A 17115-nucleotide genomic window follows, 5' to 3' on the forward strand; every position below is an offset into this window, starting at 1 on the left:
TTAACTTCTACTTATTGATAAGTTTTGTAATTATTTCTGTACTATGACAGATAATTTAGTTTTAACTATGATTACTCTTCACGAATATTTGTGACTTATCTGGCAAGTACTTGTTACGCTCAACGTTTAAAAAATGTATGTGTGGGATTCGTATCATTTGGTAAACAGTTTATCCTACAGGATTACTGGACAGATCGAAATTAGAAAATAAAAAAAATGCACAAGTTCTAGTAGGACTCTAACTTAATTAAATAATAGTAATAATAACCACAACAATAACAATAACAAAAATAAGAATAATAATAATAACGACTTCGTGTGGTCCAATACCCTGGCGCAAGTCTTTCTACTGGACGCCACTTTGTGGACCTGCGTGTCCCTGGCCTACCCCGTTTACCCAACCGGGGAAGGAGACTACAGTTCATCGTGCAACACAAACCACGAGTTGTTTCTGGTGATTCCTCACATCGTTGAGAAGTGAAGACTAGATTAAAACGAAGAACAAAAAATTCGTGTGTCGACATCTCGGTTTCAAATGGTTCAAATGGCTCTGAGCACTATACGACTTAACTTCTGAGGTCATCATTTGCCTAGAACTTAGAACTAATTAAAGCAAACTAACCTAAGGACATCACACACATCCATGCCCGAGGCAGGATTCGAACCTGCGACCGTAGCGGTCTCTCGGTTCCGGACTGTAGCGCCCATAACCGCACGGCCACTCCGGCCGGCTCATCTCGGTTTCTCGGTTTCCACGCACGCGTTTTTCCACCAGACCATTACCTTTCACAGGTATGTATGTATTTGCAGTTTATTTACAGGTTTTGATAAGACAGCTAGCGAGGTTCTAAATACACTCCTGGAAATTGAAATAAGAACACCGTGAATTCATTGTCCCAGGAAAGGGAAACTTTAGTGACACATTCCTGGGGTCAGATACATCACATGATCACACTGACAGAACCACAGGCACATAGACACAGGCAACAGAGCATGCACAATGTCGGCACTAGTACAGTGTATATCCCCCTTTCGCAGCAATGCAGGCTGCTATTCTGCCATGGAGACGATCGTAGAGATGCTGGATGTAGTCCTGAGGAACGGCTTGCCATGCCATTTCCACCTGGCGCCTCAGTTGGACCAGCGTTCGTGCTGGACGTGCAGACCGCGTGAGACGACGCTTCATCCAGTCCCAAACATGCTCAATGGCGGACAGATCCGGAGATCTTGCTGGCCAGGGTAGTTGACTTACACCTTCTAGAGCACGTTGGGTGGCACGGGATACATGCGGACGTGCATTGTCCTGTTGGAACAGCAAGTTCCCTTGCCGGTCTAGGAATGGTAGAACGATGGGTTCGATGACGGTTTGGATGTACCGTGCACTATTCAGTGTCCCCTCGACGATCACCAGTGGTGTACGGCCAGTGTAGGAGATCGCTCCCCACACCATGATGCCGGGTGTTGGCCCTGTGTGCCTCGGTCGTATGCAGTCCTGATTGTGGCGCTCACCTGCACGGCGCCAAACACGCATACGACCATCATTGGCACCAAGGCAGAAGCGACTCTCATCGCTGAAGACGACACGTCTCCATTCGTCCCTCCATTCACGCCTGTCGCGACACCACTGGAGGCGGGCTGCATGATGTTGGGGCGTGAGCGGAAGACGGCCTAACGGTGTGCGGGACCGTAGCCCAGCTTCATGGAGACGGTTGCGAATGGTCCTCGCCGATACCCCAGGAGCAACAGTGTCCCTAATTTGCTGGGAAGTGGCGGTGCGGTCCCCTACGGCACTGCGTACGATCCTACGGTCTTGGCGTGCATCCGTGCGTCGCTGCGGTCCGGTCCCAGATCGACGGGCACGTGCACCTTCCGCCGACCACTGGCGACAACATCGATGTACTGTGGAGACCTCACGCCCCACGTGTTGAGCAATTCGGCGGTACGTCCACCCGGCCTCCCGCATGCCCACTATACGCCCTCGCTCAAAGTCCGTCAACTGCACATACGGTTCACGTCCACGCTGTCGCGGCATGCTACCAGTGTTAAAGACTGCGATGGAACTCCGTATGCCACGGCAAACTGGCTGACACTGACGGCGGCGGTGCACAAATGCTGCGCAGCTAGCGCCATTCGACGGCCAACACCGCGGTTCCTGGTGTGTCCGCTGTGCCGTGCGTGTGATCATTGCTTGTACAGCCCTCGCGCAGTGTCCGGAGCAAGTATGGTGGGTCTGACACACCGGTGTCAATGTGTTCTTTTTTCCATTTCCAGGAGTGTATTTGACATAAATTTCAGCTTCATACCCTTACCCGTTCCTGGGAAAAGGGGTGTTAACAGTTGCACAGACAGACGTCCAAAAACGTGATCCTATTACGTTTCCGTTTTTACCGGTTGAGATACGGAACCCTAAAAAAAGGGTTAGATCCAAATTGTAACTCGTTAACTCGAGAATTCTGATGGAAAACCCTATCCAATGCGCTAAATGGGCAGCAAGGCTACTTGTACTGAGTGAACGTTTTTGTTGTGCATGACAGTGTTCCCGAATTGCCTGTATCTGATATGTTCATTTTCTGCAAAAAAATGTACACAGGGCGAAATTCTGTTACAGCCATATTTGTACCGCTAGTTTGCAGGGAATCCCGCTGTGGTATCAAATTGCGAGTATTTGCGTCCAAAGTGTGTAATCGGTGTACTTTGCTAGTTGACTGCTACAGAGACAGTAGTGCTTGCACTTCGGGTGAATGTCGTGCTTGCCTTGCCTTGCCTTGCAGCGGACAACTGCCTGGACGACAGAGGTGGCGGTGGGCACAGCCACGGTCCATGGCGCCCTGGTGGCGGCGGCACCAGCAGCTGGGGCCACGGCTGGGGGCAGGCTGGAGGCGCCACCTGGTCTGGCGGGGGCGGCGCTGGGAGTGGCAGCTATCCTGGTGGGGGCGGCCGCCCCCATGCCGGGGGCGGAGGCTTCTCCGGTGGGCCGCGGCCCGGCGATGGCGGTGGGAGCTTTCCCCATGCCGGCTTCCACCCTGGGGGCGGCGGGGGCTGGTACGACCAGCGGCCCAGCTTCCACCCGAGCAGTAGCGGCGGCGGCTATCCCAGCGGAGGCGGGGGCTCGTACCCCAGCGGTGGCGGCGGGGGCTACCCCAGTGGAGGCGGTCACTACCCAGTTCCAGGTGGAACCCACCACGGGGGGGCAGGAGCGCGACCTCACGGTGGTCGCTACCCCACAGGGCCCGTTTATCCTAGTGGCGGTGGTGGTTATCCCGGGTACCCTGGATATCCGAGTGGGGGTGGAAGTTACCCTAGTGGAGCGGGTCACGGCGGTTATCCTAGTGGTGGTGGTGGCTACCCTAGCGGGGGTGCTGGATACCCCAGCGGAGGCGGTGGCTACCCCAGTGGCAGTGGAGGTTACCCCAGTGCCGGGGGCGGCTACTACCCAAGTGCTGGGGGCTGCAGTGGGCGATGCCGCCCCACTCACCCCACTGCCGGTACGGGCGGCAGCAGCGGACCACACCTCGGAGGGGGAACCGTCGGGTTTTATGGAAGACGGAAGAAGAGCCACTGGTCTAAATAAATGCACGACCTGTCTCTCTCATACTCAGTTCTCAATGTACTTTTATCTGGACTCCATCTCTGCAGACTATTCTAAAAAGGGGCAAGGCATTGCCATTACCTGCCAAGTTCCGTGAGAATTAATCGTATTTTAGCATAAGATCTAGCATAGTTAGACCCGTAAAGACTGTAATTTATTTAGGCTTTTCGTTAAACATTGTTATTTGTAGTACGTAGTCCACTGATGCATATCGAATATAACATCGACATTTCTCGTTTCTTCACAATTCGTTAGCTGACGGCAAGTGATACAACGATCTCTATTTGTAAGTTTCCTTACATCACAAATACGCAATTTAATGCTGATATACCTCAGCTGTCAACGTCAGTGTTACGGTCTATTGTTGAAGGCAAAGTTTAATTCCTAATTTACTTACGCGTTTTTAATTTATCCATGTTTAGATGTAAGATCGTTGGGGTACTCGACCTGAAAAATGAAATGGATGTTAAACCACACACCATACAAAAGCACTGAGTTGACGCCTTTCAAAATAACGTATCCTGCATAATTTGGAAATATCTACACACAAGAATCTTTGTTGCACGGAACACACAAACTTTCATCCACAATAAGTCTTAGCATGGATGCACATTTCTAAATGCTGGATGCAAATTCCATGTAATGAGGTCTTGTTTACAGATATTTACGATGCTGAAGGCTCGTTCCTTCGAAACACGTTAAATTACTGCTTCTACATTGTGCGTGGACCCTACATTTTTCAAGATACTTACGTCTGAACTGCAAGGTTTTACGAGTAACGTTCTACTATTCCTTTCTTGATAAGAAATTGTTAGAGCAAAATGAAAATCTTATACTTACAACCATGTTTTTCTGAGAGCGTTCAAATATAATAGAGACTGCTATGTTACCATACGTTTCCGGTAGCGGTCCACATATTATAATGATGTAAGATATCAACGACTTCGTAAGTTGTGCGTGGAATTCATTCGCTGTGTTATTTCTGCCTTTACTGTCTTTTTCGTATACAGATATCCTAAAGAGGTGAGTTACAAAATCGAGTTGCTAGAAGGTAATTCCTCGTTTTTGAAGTTTACAATAATCTGTGTGTGTCTCCATTGATAAACGTCTAAATTTCCTAACGTGCAAGGACAGAAGCTACTACGAACGTGATGGTTCTTTATTATTGAACGCCTATTCCAACAACGACAGTGATAATTTTTCGTGATCTCTTTTGAAAGTATTTATTTTAAAGACAAGATTTTCGTCATACCCAGTAGACTATGGACGCTGTAAGGTGGAAACATGAAAGAGCTTGAAACATAGTGTGAGAACTTTCTGTGAATTACGACATCTCTTACGTAAGACAGGCCTGGAGTGACTCACATTGTCCACCGTTTGCGTAATGGCGACTCCAGGGGCCTGTATAAAAGCAAGCCATGCGAGGGCAAGTCTAACTTGAAACCTGTAGATGTATTAAAACAGTCAGTGCAATATTTCTAATATTGTAATTACTTTTCTGTTTACTGAACAATGTATCTTTTATTGTGAAATAAAACTGTTTCTCTCACTTCCAGCAGCACAGTCTTGAGTCATTTCCATCTTTTATTATAAAACAAAAATGTTTACTTCATTTTCTGCAGCACAACAACATCTATAATTATACTGACAGGTTTGTAAAGCTTTCTACAATTATAGACTACTGCAATTTGAAACTTCTGGTCTCATATTTTCGGAACGTACGCTTTCTCTAAAGTAATTAACTTATTTGACGTTATTTGTCTCATGCATTTGCCACCTCAACATTAATTAAGAAGCAGGTAAAATAAATTATTGTTAAAATTTCTCTGTTATAATACAAGGCTCTTCAACAAGGCACCTCGGAATCTTGTAAACCACAATACGTTTTTATACAAAAGCTACCTAACGTACCTTCGTGCACACTGCCAGATGGCAACGTAGGAGGTACGTGTGTTAAAATCCTGTCTCTGGCCACGGATTTGACAAACTGAACATTTATGTCTCACTACCAGTGCTGGCTGTTGAATGAGTCATGTGATACTCTCTCATCATCTGAGTTACCCGAAAATGTATCTCACAACAGTGCCACTCTACAAGTTTGTCGTCTGCACGGATTCTTTTCTGATACCCTTGCCGTTTTAGTCTGTTATGAAAGATCATTCTCGATATACTTCACTACAAAGTGAAAGGTTCTTTCTGAAACCAATCCTCGGAATATGGCATATTCTCATTACCACTTCTCCCAGAAGTGCTATGCCCGCAAGTTGCTGGGAAGTTGAACTTCACGTCGGTTGGTAGCACGCATTAAGGTAGCTCACTAGATAACACCGCCGCCTACGGAATCTTTATTTGACATCATTTCACGTTTTTCATTGTTTTTGTCGTCTCCAGAATCTGCGATACACTGAATTAAAATGAAACGTCCCCTATGAAAAATTATACATGACTGTGCTTAAACTGACACACAATATATTTAGCGCAACGCAATCTGACTTTCAAAAATCCCTACAAAAGAATGGCCCTGACTAACATTAACCTATACGTTTCACAAATCACTTACCTCACCAAATATCTTCGTTACTCGAACTACTGCAATACAGCGAGCGCCACTACTGCCAGCTAAATAAAAGATTCAAACTACGGAAGGCACTACCTACTGATAGGCATAGTTAGCAAATGAAAGACTTTAATGGAGAACAAACAATGTATTTACCTCAATAGTGTTCAAAAGTCACAATGTATATAGCAGTTCATGATATCCAGTATTGTAAATTTCAAAACTCCGCCATCTCTCTCCTCACATCCACCACTGCTGGCGGCTCACCTCCAACTGCGCAACGCTACGCGCTGTTCACATCCAGCTGCCCAACACTACAATGGCAGACAACAATGCAAACTAGCCACAGACTGCACACAGCACAGCCAGTGATTTTCATACAGAGCGCTACGTGGCGTTACCAATATAAAAACCTAAACAGCCTACTTACAAAAAAAAGAATCTGTATAAAGTAGTTAAATCGTGCAAGATAGTAATGAAAGAGAGATTTACATTGATCTCGAGAAAGAAAGGCAAGACGTTCAACTGGCAAGGGACAGTCACAGACCGAATGCATGTTATTAGAATGTTCAATCTGCGAGGAGCGAGAAGTGTCTACTGTCTCCGTGTGTTGCGAGGCCCAGAAGAGACACTCTTCGTTTACCAGAGGGCGGCAACACGTAAAGCTCACCCACAAGAACGATTCAAAAGTGTAACAAATACGTCATCATGAATAAAGTCGCTGGAAATGCAGCACTACTGAGAAACGTGTGTAGACCAAACTTACAGACATAAAGCAGTCATCAATGCATACTGAAAACAAATGAAGGTACTTACTGATCACAAAGGACACTAAGCTCTCAGATCCTCTAAAACCACGACCTCCGCTTTGCCTTCCAAATCCGTCAACCACTCGAACCCTCGATGAACATATTTACTGTCTGTCTCTTCTCTCCTACATTCGACATCTTTTGATTTTCCTGTACTGCCCAGAACACGACCTCCAACTCCTTATCGTTATACCCGAGATTGTCATATTAACAGCCTTCTCACTCTCCAGCGATGGCACCAACACATCCACTCACCCTGCCCCCTTCCCACCCCTATAAGTTTTAAACTTGTTGTATATAAATAAACGTACCTACTATGCTGTCATAATAGGAGGTGATACTCCTACGTGGCGCGTCCCAGGTGGCGGAATAGGGAAGTCCTCACCGGTTTACCGGCGGACTTGAGTGAAATAAAATAGCTCTCGCGGACCAAACACACCCTCTGTGGTTAACAACCGTAGTTGTAAATCGGAGCTTGCTCCAACTAAGGTTGACAACCTTCGAAAGTCAAAAATGGAAAGGTCTTTTAGGAAAAAAATTCCACCGTCCTGCTCAAAAAGGCAGGAAAAGGCTACATCGGAATCGGTGGGTAGTCAACTAGAAGACAGCAACGAATCGGAGCGTTTGCAACCATCAAAATGCACACTAAAACACAAAAATAAGATTAAACATGAGCAAATAAATTATATAGCAACACACAACATAAACTCACTACTTCAGACCGGAAAACTCAAGGGGCTCACAGATGAACTAAATAAACAAAAAATTTTAATAACAGGGATCCAAGAAATGAGAAACACCACAGAGTACCCATTCGGATCACAAGAATACAGAATTTATAATAGGAAACCAGGACCGAGGGCAATGAAATAATGTCCCCAGTTCGGAACAGGGTTTTTAGTAAACATAAAAATAATAGATTCAGTAACGGATTTCCAAGCAGTATCACCAAGAATAGCGACTCTAAGCTTTAAAACAATGAATAAAACCTAAACAATACTAAAAGCTCATGCCCCAACAAATGAAAAAAATTGTCTAACAAAAACAAAGGAAGAGGTAGAAACATCCAGACTGGAGGAAGGGAGAATGGCAGCTGGACCATGTCTGTATGGACAAAAATTTTCATAAGGAGATCCACAATGTTAAAGTACTGAGAGGAGTAGACACAGGCTCAGACCGTTATATCATTAAAATTAAAATCAAATTCACTCCATTAAAGAAGAGGACCGGAAAAACTAATAAAATAAAAAGTAGGTTTGACCCACATCAGCTAATTAAAAATAATAAATACCAACAAATAATACAAACCATCAAATTAACAGATGATCTAGAACAACTAGTGCCTAATCTTAAAAAAGAAGCAGAGAATCTAGCTCCCTTGAACCCCCGAAGGAAACATGCCTAGTGGACATTAGAATGTGACAAATTCCATGAAGAGAGACACCAAGCATGGTTAAAGTTTCAAACACATAAAACTGAAGATAATGCCATCAACCTAAAAAATGAAAGAAAAAAATTCACACAAAATATTAGAAGAATCAAGAGAGGATTCCATAAAGAAATTATAAACTCTTTAGAAGGTAATTATCATAAAACCAACCCCAGGAACTACTACAAAATCTTTGGGAAACAACTACAACAGTATGAGGCCCCTACACTAATACTGAGAGATGAAGATGGAAGAATGACACACAGTAACAAGGAAAATGCAGAAATCATGGCAAAAGCATTTAACAAACTTCTGAATTGCGAGGAACCCAAAGAACTCTTACAAATCAACATAAATACCCCAATAAAAACCAAACCTAACAAACTAGACCCTCCAACTTTCCAAGAAGTAGAAAAAATTCTTAAAGAACAAAAAAGTTATAAGGCATGTGGAGAAGATCAGGTTTTAGTTGAAATGTGGAAATATGCAAGTGACACAGTCAAAACCTCCTTACACATGGCTCTAACAAAAATTTGGGTAACAGAACGATTCCCTGAACATTGGACCACAGCTATCATCCACCCACTACACAAAAAGGGAGATAAGAGCAGCCAAGACAACTACAGAGGAATCTATATCCTAGATTGCACATAAAAAATTCTATCCAAGATCCAATATTAAAGAATCAAGGAGCAATTAGAATAGGAGTTAGGGGAATATCAGGGAGGTTTCAGACCATGGAGAAGCTGTGCAGAGCAGATAATTAGTTTAAAATTTATTATGGCATACTACAAGAAACGGAACAAACCTCTGGCAATAACATTTGTAGATTTTAAGAAGGCATATGACTGTCTCCACAGACCTTCAGTATTAAAAATTTTAAGAAATCTAGGACTCCATCCAAAACTAATTAAAATATTACAACTCACTCTAACCAACACCAAATCAAAAGTGAAGTTTAGAGGAGAAATTTTGGAACCATTCCTCATAAAAACCGGCTTAAGACAAGGTGACTGCCTATCACCATTACTGTTCAACTGTGCACTGGAATACATAATGAGGGAATGGTACAAGGACAATCCAAAGATGATAAGAATTGGAAGTGCAAAAGATGGTATTAGCTTAAACTGCTTGGGATTCGCTGATGATCTTGCTCTCCTAGCCAACACCGTTCAAGAAGCCAGGCAACAAGTGAAATCACTACATGAAATAGCAGAGAAAGTAGGCCTTATAATATCATTTGAAAAAACGGAGATTATGCTAACTGATCCACCACTTGCAAACAAAATTACAATAGGAGAACAGGAAATCAAAATTGTCGATAAATTTAAATATTTAGGCGAAATAATAACATACAATCTAAATGAGAAGCCATCATGACAGAATAGAATAAAAAAACTGAACTATGCAAATTACATTACCAAAACTACATACAACAAAAAAAGCCTATCTATAGATGCAAAATTAAAACACTATAAAACAGTTACACAACCAGAAATAACGTATGCAACTGAAACAATCTTCAAAACAACTAATACAGTAGAAATTGACAGAATACTAAAAATAGAAAGAAGAATAATTAGGACATGTATAAATAAACAGTATAAAATAAATGGACATTGGAGAATAGCATCAAATGAAAGAGTATACAAGAAAATAGAACCAGTCATGAGCACAATCAGGAAGAAACGCATCTCATTCTTTGGAAATCTGATGAGAACTCCAGAAAACATAATTAGTAAAAAAATAATACAAAAATTGTGGAATAGCAAGAGCGACATTAAATGGATCACAGAAATTAAGGAAGAGATAAAAGAACTACAAATTACAGTAGATGACCTAAAAAACAAGACAGAGAAAACCAGAATACGGAGTGGCTGGGCGGTTCTAGGCGCTGCAGCCTGGTACCGCGCGACCGCTGAGGTCGCAGGTTCGAATCCTGCCTCGGGCATGGGTGTGTGTGATGTCCCTAGGTTAGTTAGGTTTAAGTAGTTCTAAGTTCTAGGGGGCTGATGACCACAGAAGTTAAGTTCCATAGTGCTCAGAGCCATTTGAACCAAACCAGAATACTGCAAGACCTGCAAACCATACTAAAAATGAAAATCAATAAAAGGAGTACGGGAAGAGTGATCTCAAATGAAGAAAGAAAGAAAATATCTGAAAGAATGAAGAAATATTGGGCAGACAGAAGAGCAAAACACCTTTCATATAAGAATAAACGCTAATAATTATATTTCTCAAATATCATATTAAGTTATTGTTGAGCCAAATTGTATCCCTCTGTAACAACTTGTTTATAACTTTGTATTTTTGACTAGAGTGTGTAGGGAAGCAGCCTACTTACGCTGTAGTAAATTCACATCAGTTTCCATTGTGTGCTAGCCAGTCTGCTGTAACTAGCTCTGACGTCATAAATGTTGCGCAATACCTTAAAAATCAAGCAAATGACCTAAAACTTTTCTAGCATATCAGGAATAATACTAAATTAATGTGTGTTAAATATCAGTTCGATAACTTCAGCCATTTTGAAATTTGGTCGTTTTTCTGAAAAAATCATTGGCGCAACAGAAAAGAGCTAGAGACTTCAAAATTTATATTTAGATTCATCTTTCATAATGATTTAATAAAAACAGTACTTTGGATTTCACAAATTAAGACTTTAGTGGAAATTCATGATTTTCTGGTTTCCGTCTCAAAACTGAAGGAAGCAAGATAGATTAAGTAGGCTAATAAATAAGGCTACTGCGTGCAGTGTAATTTAATTAATTCTCTCGCCCAAAATATTTAACTTAGCCACGTCAAAATTTTATTATCAATACTTACCTGCGTGCTGAATGCACGTTTAAATTAAGAGCTTCATCGGCCATCAGCAAAAGAAGCTATAAATTATTATGTAACTTGAAGTGGTGCGTTACTAGCCCAGCGGCTAGTCGGGAGAGCCGATTTGATCAGGCGTTCCCTTAGCCGTCCGCACCACGGCTATATATATAAGAGCGCTGCGCTAGGAAGGTAGGCCCCAGTTCTCTCCAGACGCTGAATAACACGCCATCTGTGTCGGGAGTCGCGTCGCCTCGGTATCACTGCTACAAACAGCATCGGGTGCCGTATTAAGTTACTAGAGATACGCGGAACCATGAAATTATTTCAAGTGAAGGGTTAATTCTGGGATGATTTTCATTATCTAGCTTCAGTTTGCGTATTGTCGTATTTTCACGTGCCGTCGCGGGACAGACATTCTACCAATTATGAAGAGTGGCGTTTGATGAAATATTCTCATCAAATTTTGGCGAGTATTCTTTTTAACATTTAATTTGGACATTTATAGTTGCATCAGCGCATTAGACTCTGAACTGCTCTGTTAGTTAGGTTGTAGGGATACTTGTGTTTTTTATCAGTGAATTTCAGAATATACTCAACTATTTTGGAAAATCGTTTTTGATTAGAAATCCCGGACAATCTCCTAATTCCTCAGAGCTATAAGCTGCAGCTATAATGGTATTCTCAGATGAAGTGGGCACTAGGAACTCTAATTACAGGCTTCACGTTTTGTTAAATCACTTTCTGGGTGCTAAAAAGTAAATAGAGAGCCAGTGTTGAGAACGGCGAAAGACAGCATTAACAGCATTCTAAAAGCCTGAAACTGATTCAACATGCAAGAATTTATACAGCAATTATTTTTTATTTTCACAAGTTAACCGCCGCCCCACAAGTGGTCCAATGAAGACCATAAAATAAATAATAAAAAAAAACGTATACAATATTATCACGAAAGTGAAACAGTCTAACTGTGAAGCATCATTTAAAAGCTGTATAATTACGAAGTTTTCCACTTTTTGGAGGCTGACGTTTGAAAATTTCGCGCACTAACTGAACAGAGCCATCAGACAGCAACTTTTCGTTCTGCGTTCGATAAGGTCATTTGCCTATGTCCATACAATTTACTTATTCTGTGCCTGAAAAACTGTGGTATTTTGAAGTGGAGGAAACTGTCAAAAAAAATCGGAAATACAGAGTGCAGTTATGACGTTAGATCAATACTTGATTTCTGAAAAGAGATGAGAATGTTGTGGAACTCATGGAGAGATCAGAGGACAACAATAGCGATTTATAACAAACGCCCAAGCAAGCCTTGAATATCCCGATGTTAATGTTTTAGTTACATTACTTTGTCCAAAATATTCCTACCGGAGAGCAGATACATAGAAATGAGCCGCAGTTTAAATTCACGCCCAAGTACACGTTTCAGATGCACAGTATTTACCTTTGCAGCCAGCCATACGACAAACTGTAAGGGTTGGTGATGGACAGTTCTTAGAAACCGTTACAGGAACTGGATACAAGAGCTGTATATATATCTATATCAAGTAGAAAACTAACCACAGATTTCGTCGAATATTTGGATAGATTCACTGTCCTACACGTTGTTGTGCACTCAATCCCTTACAAATTTTAACTACAGTGTCAATCCGGAAAAAATTTTACATCAGCCCAGATAATCATAGGATTGATCAGTGAGAGCGATGTAAATTTTTCACTTTATGCACTCCAGCTTACTATTCAGTGATACAAGTACATTATCTTCCGAAATCTCTAGCAAATTCTGGAATATCTGATAGCAAAAGCCCGTCACTCTCGTATGCAGCAGTCCTTAATTTACCTGACGTGTCAGTTCGCGTAATCAAACGATAACAAATGTTCCGATACAAGATGGTTCTTGTTTACTGAGCTTCATTTCATGACATTAATTATTCTGGGTCATTTTGAAAATACGTTAGAATATTTATTCAATAAGTGAACAAGGTTTTCTCTCACACATGAAGACAAATGCGTTGTTGTATTTAATTTCTCTTCCAGTTGGTAATCTACGTTAAAGCTTCTTTTGCCTTGCTCCGAAGTAAGTGTGAAGTAATCGTATATCATCTTTCACTCAATTTCATTTGCAACACCAGTTTTTAAAAGTTCATCTGCAATATTGTCACTCCTTTTCTCACCTTGTTCCATTTTGTTTTTCTTTCGGTCACACGATGTCTTCGAACTATGATCCTGAAAATCAATCTTGTCTCTGTTCACACGAAATCACTCTACGCCGAGCGCGAAGTTCACATAAAGATGTGTGACAAGATGGACGCTTTGTTCACATACCGACTTGTGCAGTGTAACCTCATAGTCCTTATTTGTCTAATTTCGTTACCAACAGCATTTCCAGTTTTTAGTATACACACGAGGATTGTTGGCAATCCTGCTGTTTCCGCGAGTTATTGACAAAATTCCGAGGAAGTAGTTTGCACCTTGCTGCACCAGAATCAATCCGTCAGTCTTCAGTCTCAACACTCAAGCACGCACCATAGACAATAGCACATCTAGAGTTATCATCAGTGCTGTGCCGTAAATGTTGTCCAGCTCAGTTGCAGGCCGCCTTCACATGTTTTTCAGACGTGAGTCTCCGTCAGCAATTGAGATGCTGCCGTATCTTGGAAATTTTTCCCCTTTCTCATTGGCGAAGTGAGTGGGCCCCTACGTCTCCCACAAGCGCACTGTTCTCTTTGATTTCTCTTGCATCGCGACTACCAGTTTCTCTCCGTCTCATTGTTCATTCTGTGAGGCAAGTTCATAAAGTGAGTGTTTTGTTACCATAATGGCCTGTGGTTTTCTTGTTTTTCGAGGGTTGGGAATACTGAGTGGTGGAGGGTGATCGCGTGACCAGAGAGAGCATCGCGGGGCCACGTTGGAGCGTCCAGATGCGTGAAAGGCGTCGGCAAGAAATCCCGTCAGATGGAAACCACGAGCTGCGACCTGCTTCCTACTCCCGGATGGAGTTACACCTAACGAAATTTTTTCGCGAATCAAAACGATGTACGGCGAAGGTGTTATGAGCAAAACGGATGTGTTTATGTGGTGTTGGGAGTTTAGTTCAGTCAGAACAAATGTTTATTACGAAAAGAGTAGTGGAAGACCTTCCATTTTGGCGAGATGGTGCAAACACTCGAGGAAACTGTTCGTGAAGAAAGCCTACTGATAGGGGTTGAAATTTCTGTAATGTCTCCACAACTCTCCAGAAATTTTTTATACGACATACTCATAGAATGACTGGGATACCAGAAAACGTGCGTAAGATGGGACCCTAAACAGCTGACAGATCAGTACAAGGAAAATGGGGTCAATAGCCCCCGCGAGTTTCTTGAGAAACTCGAATTGGAAGGCAAGGCGTTTCTGACCTCTTTTTGTGACTGGAGATGAAACGTGGGCGGCTCATTACACGCCTGAGACAAAAAGACAATCGTCACAGTGCAGGGAAGCAGCCTACTCACGCCTTATAAAATTCTCATCAGTCTTTCCATTGTGTGCCAGCCTAGTCCGCTGTAACTAGCTCTGACGTCATAAATGTTGCGCAATACTTTAAAAATCAAGTAAATAACCTGAAACGTTTCTAGCATGTCAGTAATAATACTAAATCAATATGTGTTGAATATCAGTGCGATAACTATAACCATTTTCGAAATTTGGACGTTTTTCTGTAAAAATCATTGGCGCAACAGAAAAGAGCTAGAGACTTAAAAATTTATATTTAGATTCCTTTTTCATAATAATTTAATAGAAACAGTACTTTGGATCTCACAAATTAAAATTTTAGTTGAAATTCATGGTTTTCTGGTTTTTGTCTTAAAAATTAAGGAAGCAAGATAGATTAAGTACGCTAAAAAATAAGGCTAGGATGTTTGAATTTAAGTAGAATGGAGATCTGCTGTAATCATAAGGATGTGAGAAGTTTCAATTGAATAACTATAAAACTATAGCGATAGCGTATCTCCAAAGGGCAAGTTCAGAGCTCGTCTACTGCGTGTAGTGTAATGAAATTAATTATCTCGCCCAAAATATTTTACTTAGCCATGTCAGACTTTTATTATGATTACTTACCTGTGTGCTGAATGCACATTTAAATTGAGAGCTTCATCGGCCATCAGCAAAGGAAGCGATGATTTATTCAATAACTTAATGTGGTGCATTACTAGCGCAGCGGCTAGTCGGGAGAGCGGATTTGATCAGGCGTTCCCTTAGCCGTCCGCACCGCGGCTTTATATATAAGAACGCTGCGCAAGGAAGGAAGGCCCCAGTTCTCTCCAGACTCTGAATAGCACACCATCTGTGTCGGGAGTCGTGTCGCGTCGCGTCGGTATCATTGCTATAAACAGCCTCGGATGCCGTATTAAGTTACTCGGGATACGCGTAACCATGAAATCGTTTTCGAGTGAAGTGTTAATTCTGGGATGACTTTAATGATCTATGTTCAGTTCGCGTATGTCGTATGTTCACGTGCCGCCGCGGGACAGACATTCTACCATTATTTAGCGTGGCGTTTGATGAACATTATCATCAAATTATGGCGAGCATTCACTTAAACATTTAATTTGGACGGTTATAGTTGCATCAGCGCATTAGACTCTGAACTGCTCTGGTAGTTTGATTTGTAGTTTTTTTTTTGATCTGTGACTTTCAGAATATAGTGAACGTTTTTTCACGATCGTTTTTGATTATGAATCCCAGACAGTCTCCTAATTCCTCAGAGCTATAAGCTGTAGCTATAAGTGTAGTTCTCAGATGAAGTGGGCACTAGGAATTCTAATTACAGGCTTCACGTTTTGCTAATCACTTTCTGGTTGCCAATATTGTAGTTAGAGAGCCAGTGTTGAGAACGGCAAAAGACAGCATAAATAATAGGAACATTCAAATAACAACAATTAATTCCACCCGCCGCCCCACATATGGTTAAACGGCAGGGAAATGCATCTTTCCTGCTGTTACATTACATTATAATTAACAAACAATAAATTCCACCCGCCACCCCACAACAGTGGCGTCACACCAGTTCCCCATGTGTCAAAAAATTCAAAACCACAATTTCGAGGAAAAAAATATTGGCCTCAGTGTTTTGGGATCGAAAAGGCATGAATTTTGAAGGATTTTTGCTTCAGCAGGAAACTATCACTGCACAACTCATATGGTTGGCATGTTTTGAATTCCCACGCCTCACCAATATTCTCTTGACTTGATGTCTTCAGACTATCGTCTTTTCACCTCCCTCAAGGCACACGTGAATGGAATTAAACTTTTAGTAGACGAGCAGAGCAGGAAGAGGTTCTGAAATGGCGGAAGGAGCGGGAGGGAGAGCTTTCTGAGGAGGGCACCATGCAGCTTACGCCACGGCTCACCACTAGCAGTGAACGGGATGGCGATTATGTGGAAAAATTGCCAACAAATGTAACAACAATCTCCTGTAACTTTTTCGAATACACGTTTCTAAATAACATAAAAATCCAGAATGAGATTTTCACTCTGCAGCGGAGTGTGCGCTGATATGAACCTTCCTGGCAGATTAAAACTGTGTGCCCGACCGAGACTCGAACGCGGGACCTTTGCCTTTCGCAGGCAAGCGCTCTACCATCTGAGCTACCGAAGCACGACTCACGCCCGGTCTCACAGCTTTACTTCTGCCAGTATCTCGTCTCCTACCTTCCAAACTTTACACAAGCTCTCCTGCGAACCTTGCAGGACTAGCACTCCTGAAAGAAAGGATATTGCGGAGACATGGCTTAGCCACAGCCTGGGGGATGTTTCCAGAATGAGATTTTCACTCTGCAGCGGAGTCTGCGCTGATATGAAAAGCTGTGAGACCGGGCGTGAGTCGTGCTTCGGTAGCTCAGATGGTAGAGCGCTTGCCCGCGAAAGGCAAAGG

General features: G+C 42.4%; 1 protein-coding gene across 1 annotated transcript in view; it reads left to right on the forward strand.

Annotated features, from left to right (window-relative positions):
- The window catches only part of LOC126188342 (uncharacterized), an 88026-nt gene extending 84321 nt beyond the window's left edge, over positions 1 to 3705 (forward strand). Inside the window, exon 4 of the mRNA XM_049929940.1 lies at positions 2772 to 3705. Coding sequence (XP_049785897.1) covers positions 2772 to 3571 — 800 coding nt within the window. The 3' untranslated portion in view covers positions 3572 to 3705. The remainder of the gene's footprint in view (positions 1 to 2771) is intronic.
- Positions 3706 to 17115: the final 13410 nt, after the last annotated feature.

Source organism: Schistocerca cancellata, chromosome 5 (genome assembly GCF_023864275.1).
Source record: "Schistocerca cancellata isolate TAMUIC-IGC-003103 chromosome 5, iqSchCanc2.1, whole genome shotgun sequence".
Classification (NCBI taxonomy): Eukaryota; Metazoa; Arthropoda; class Insecta; order Orthoptera; family Acrididae; genus Schistocerca; species Schistocerca cancellata.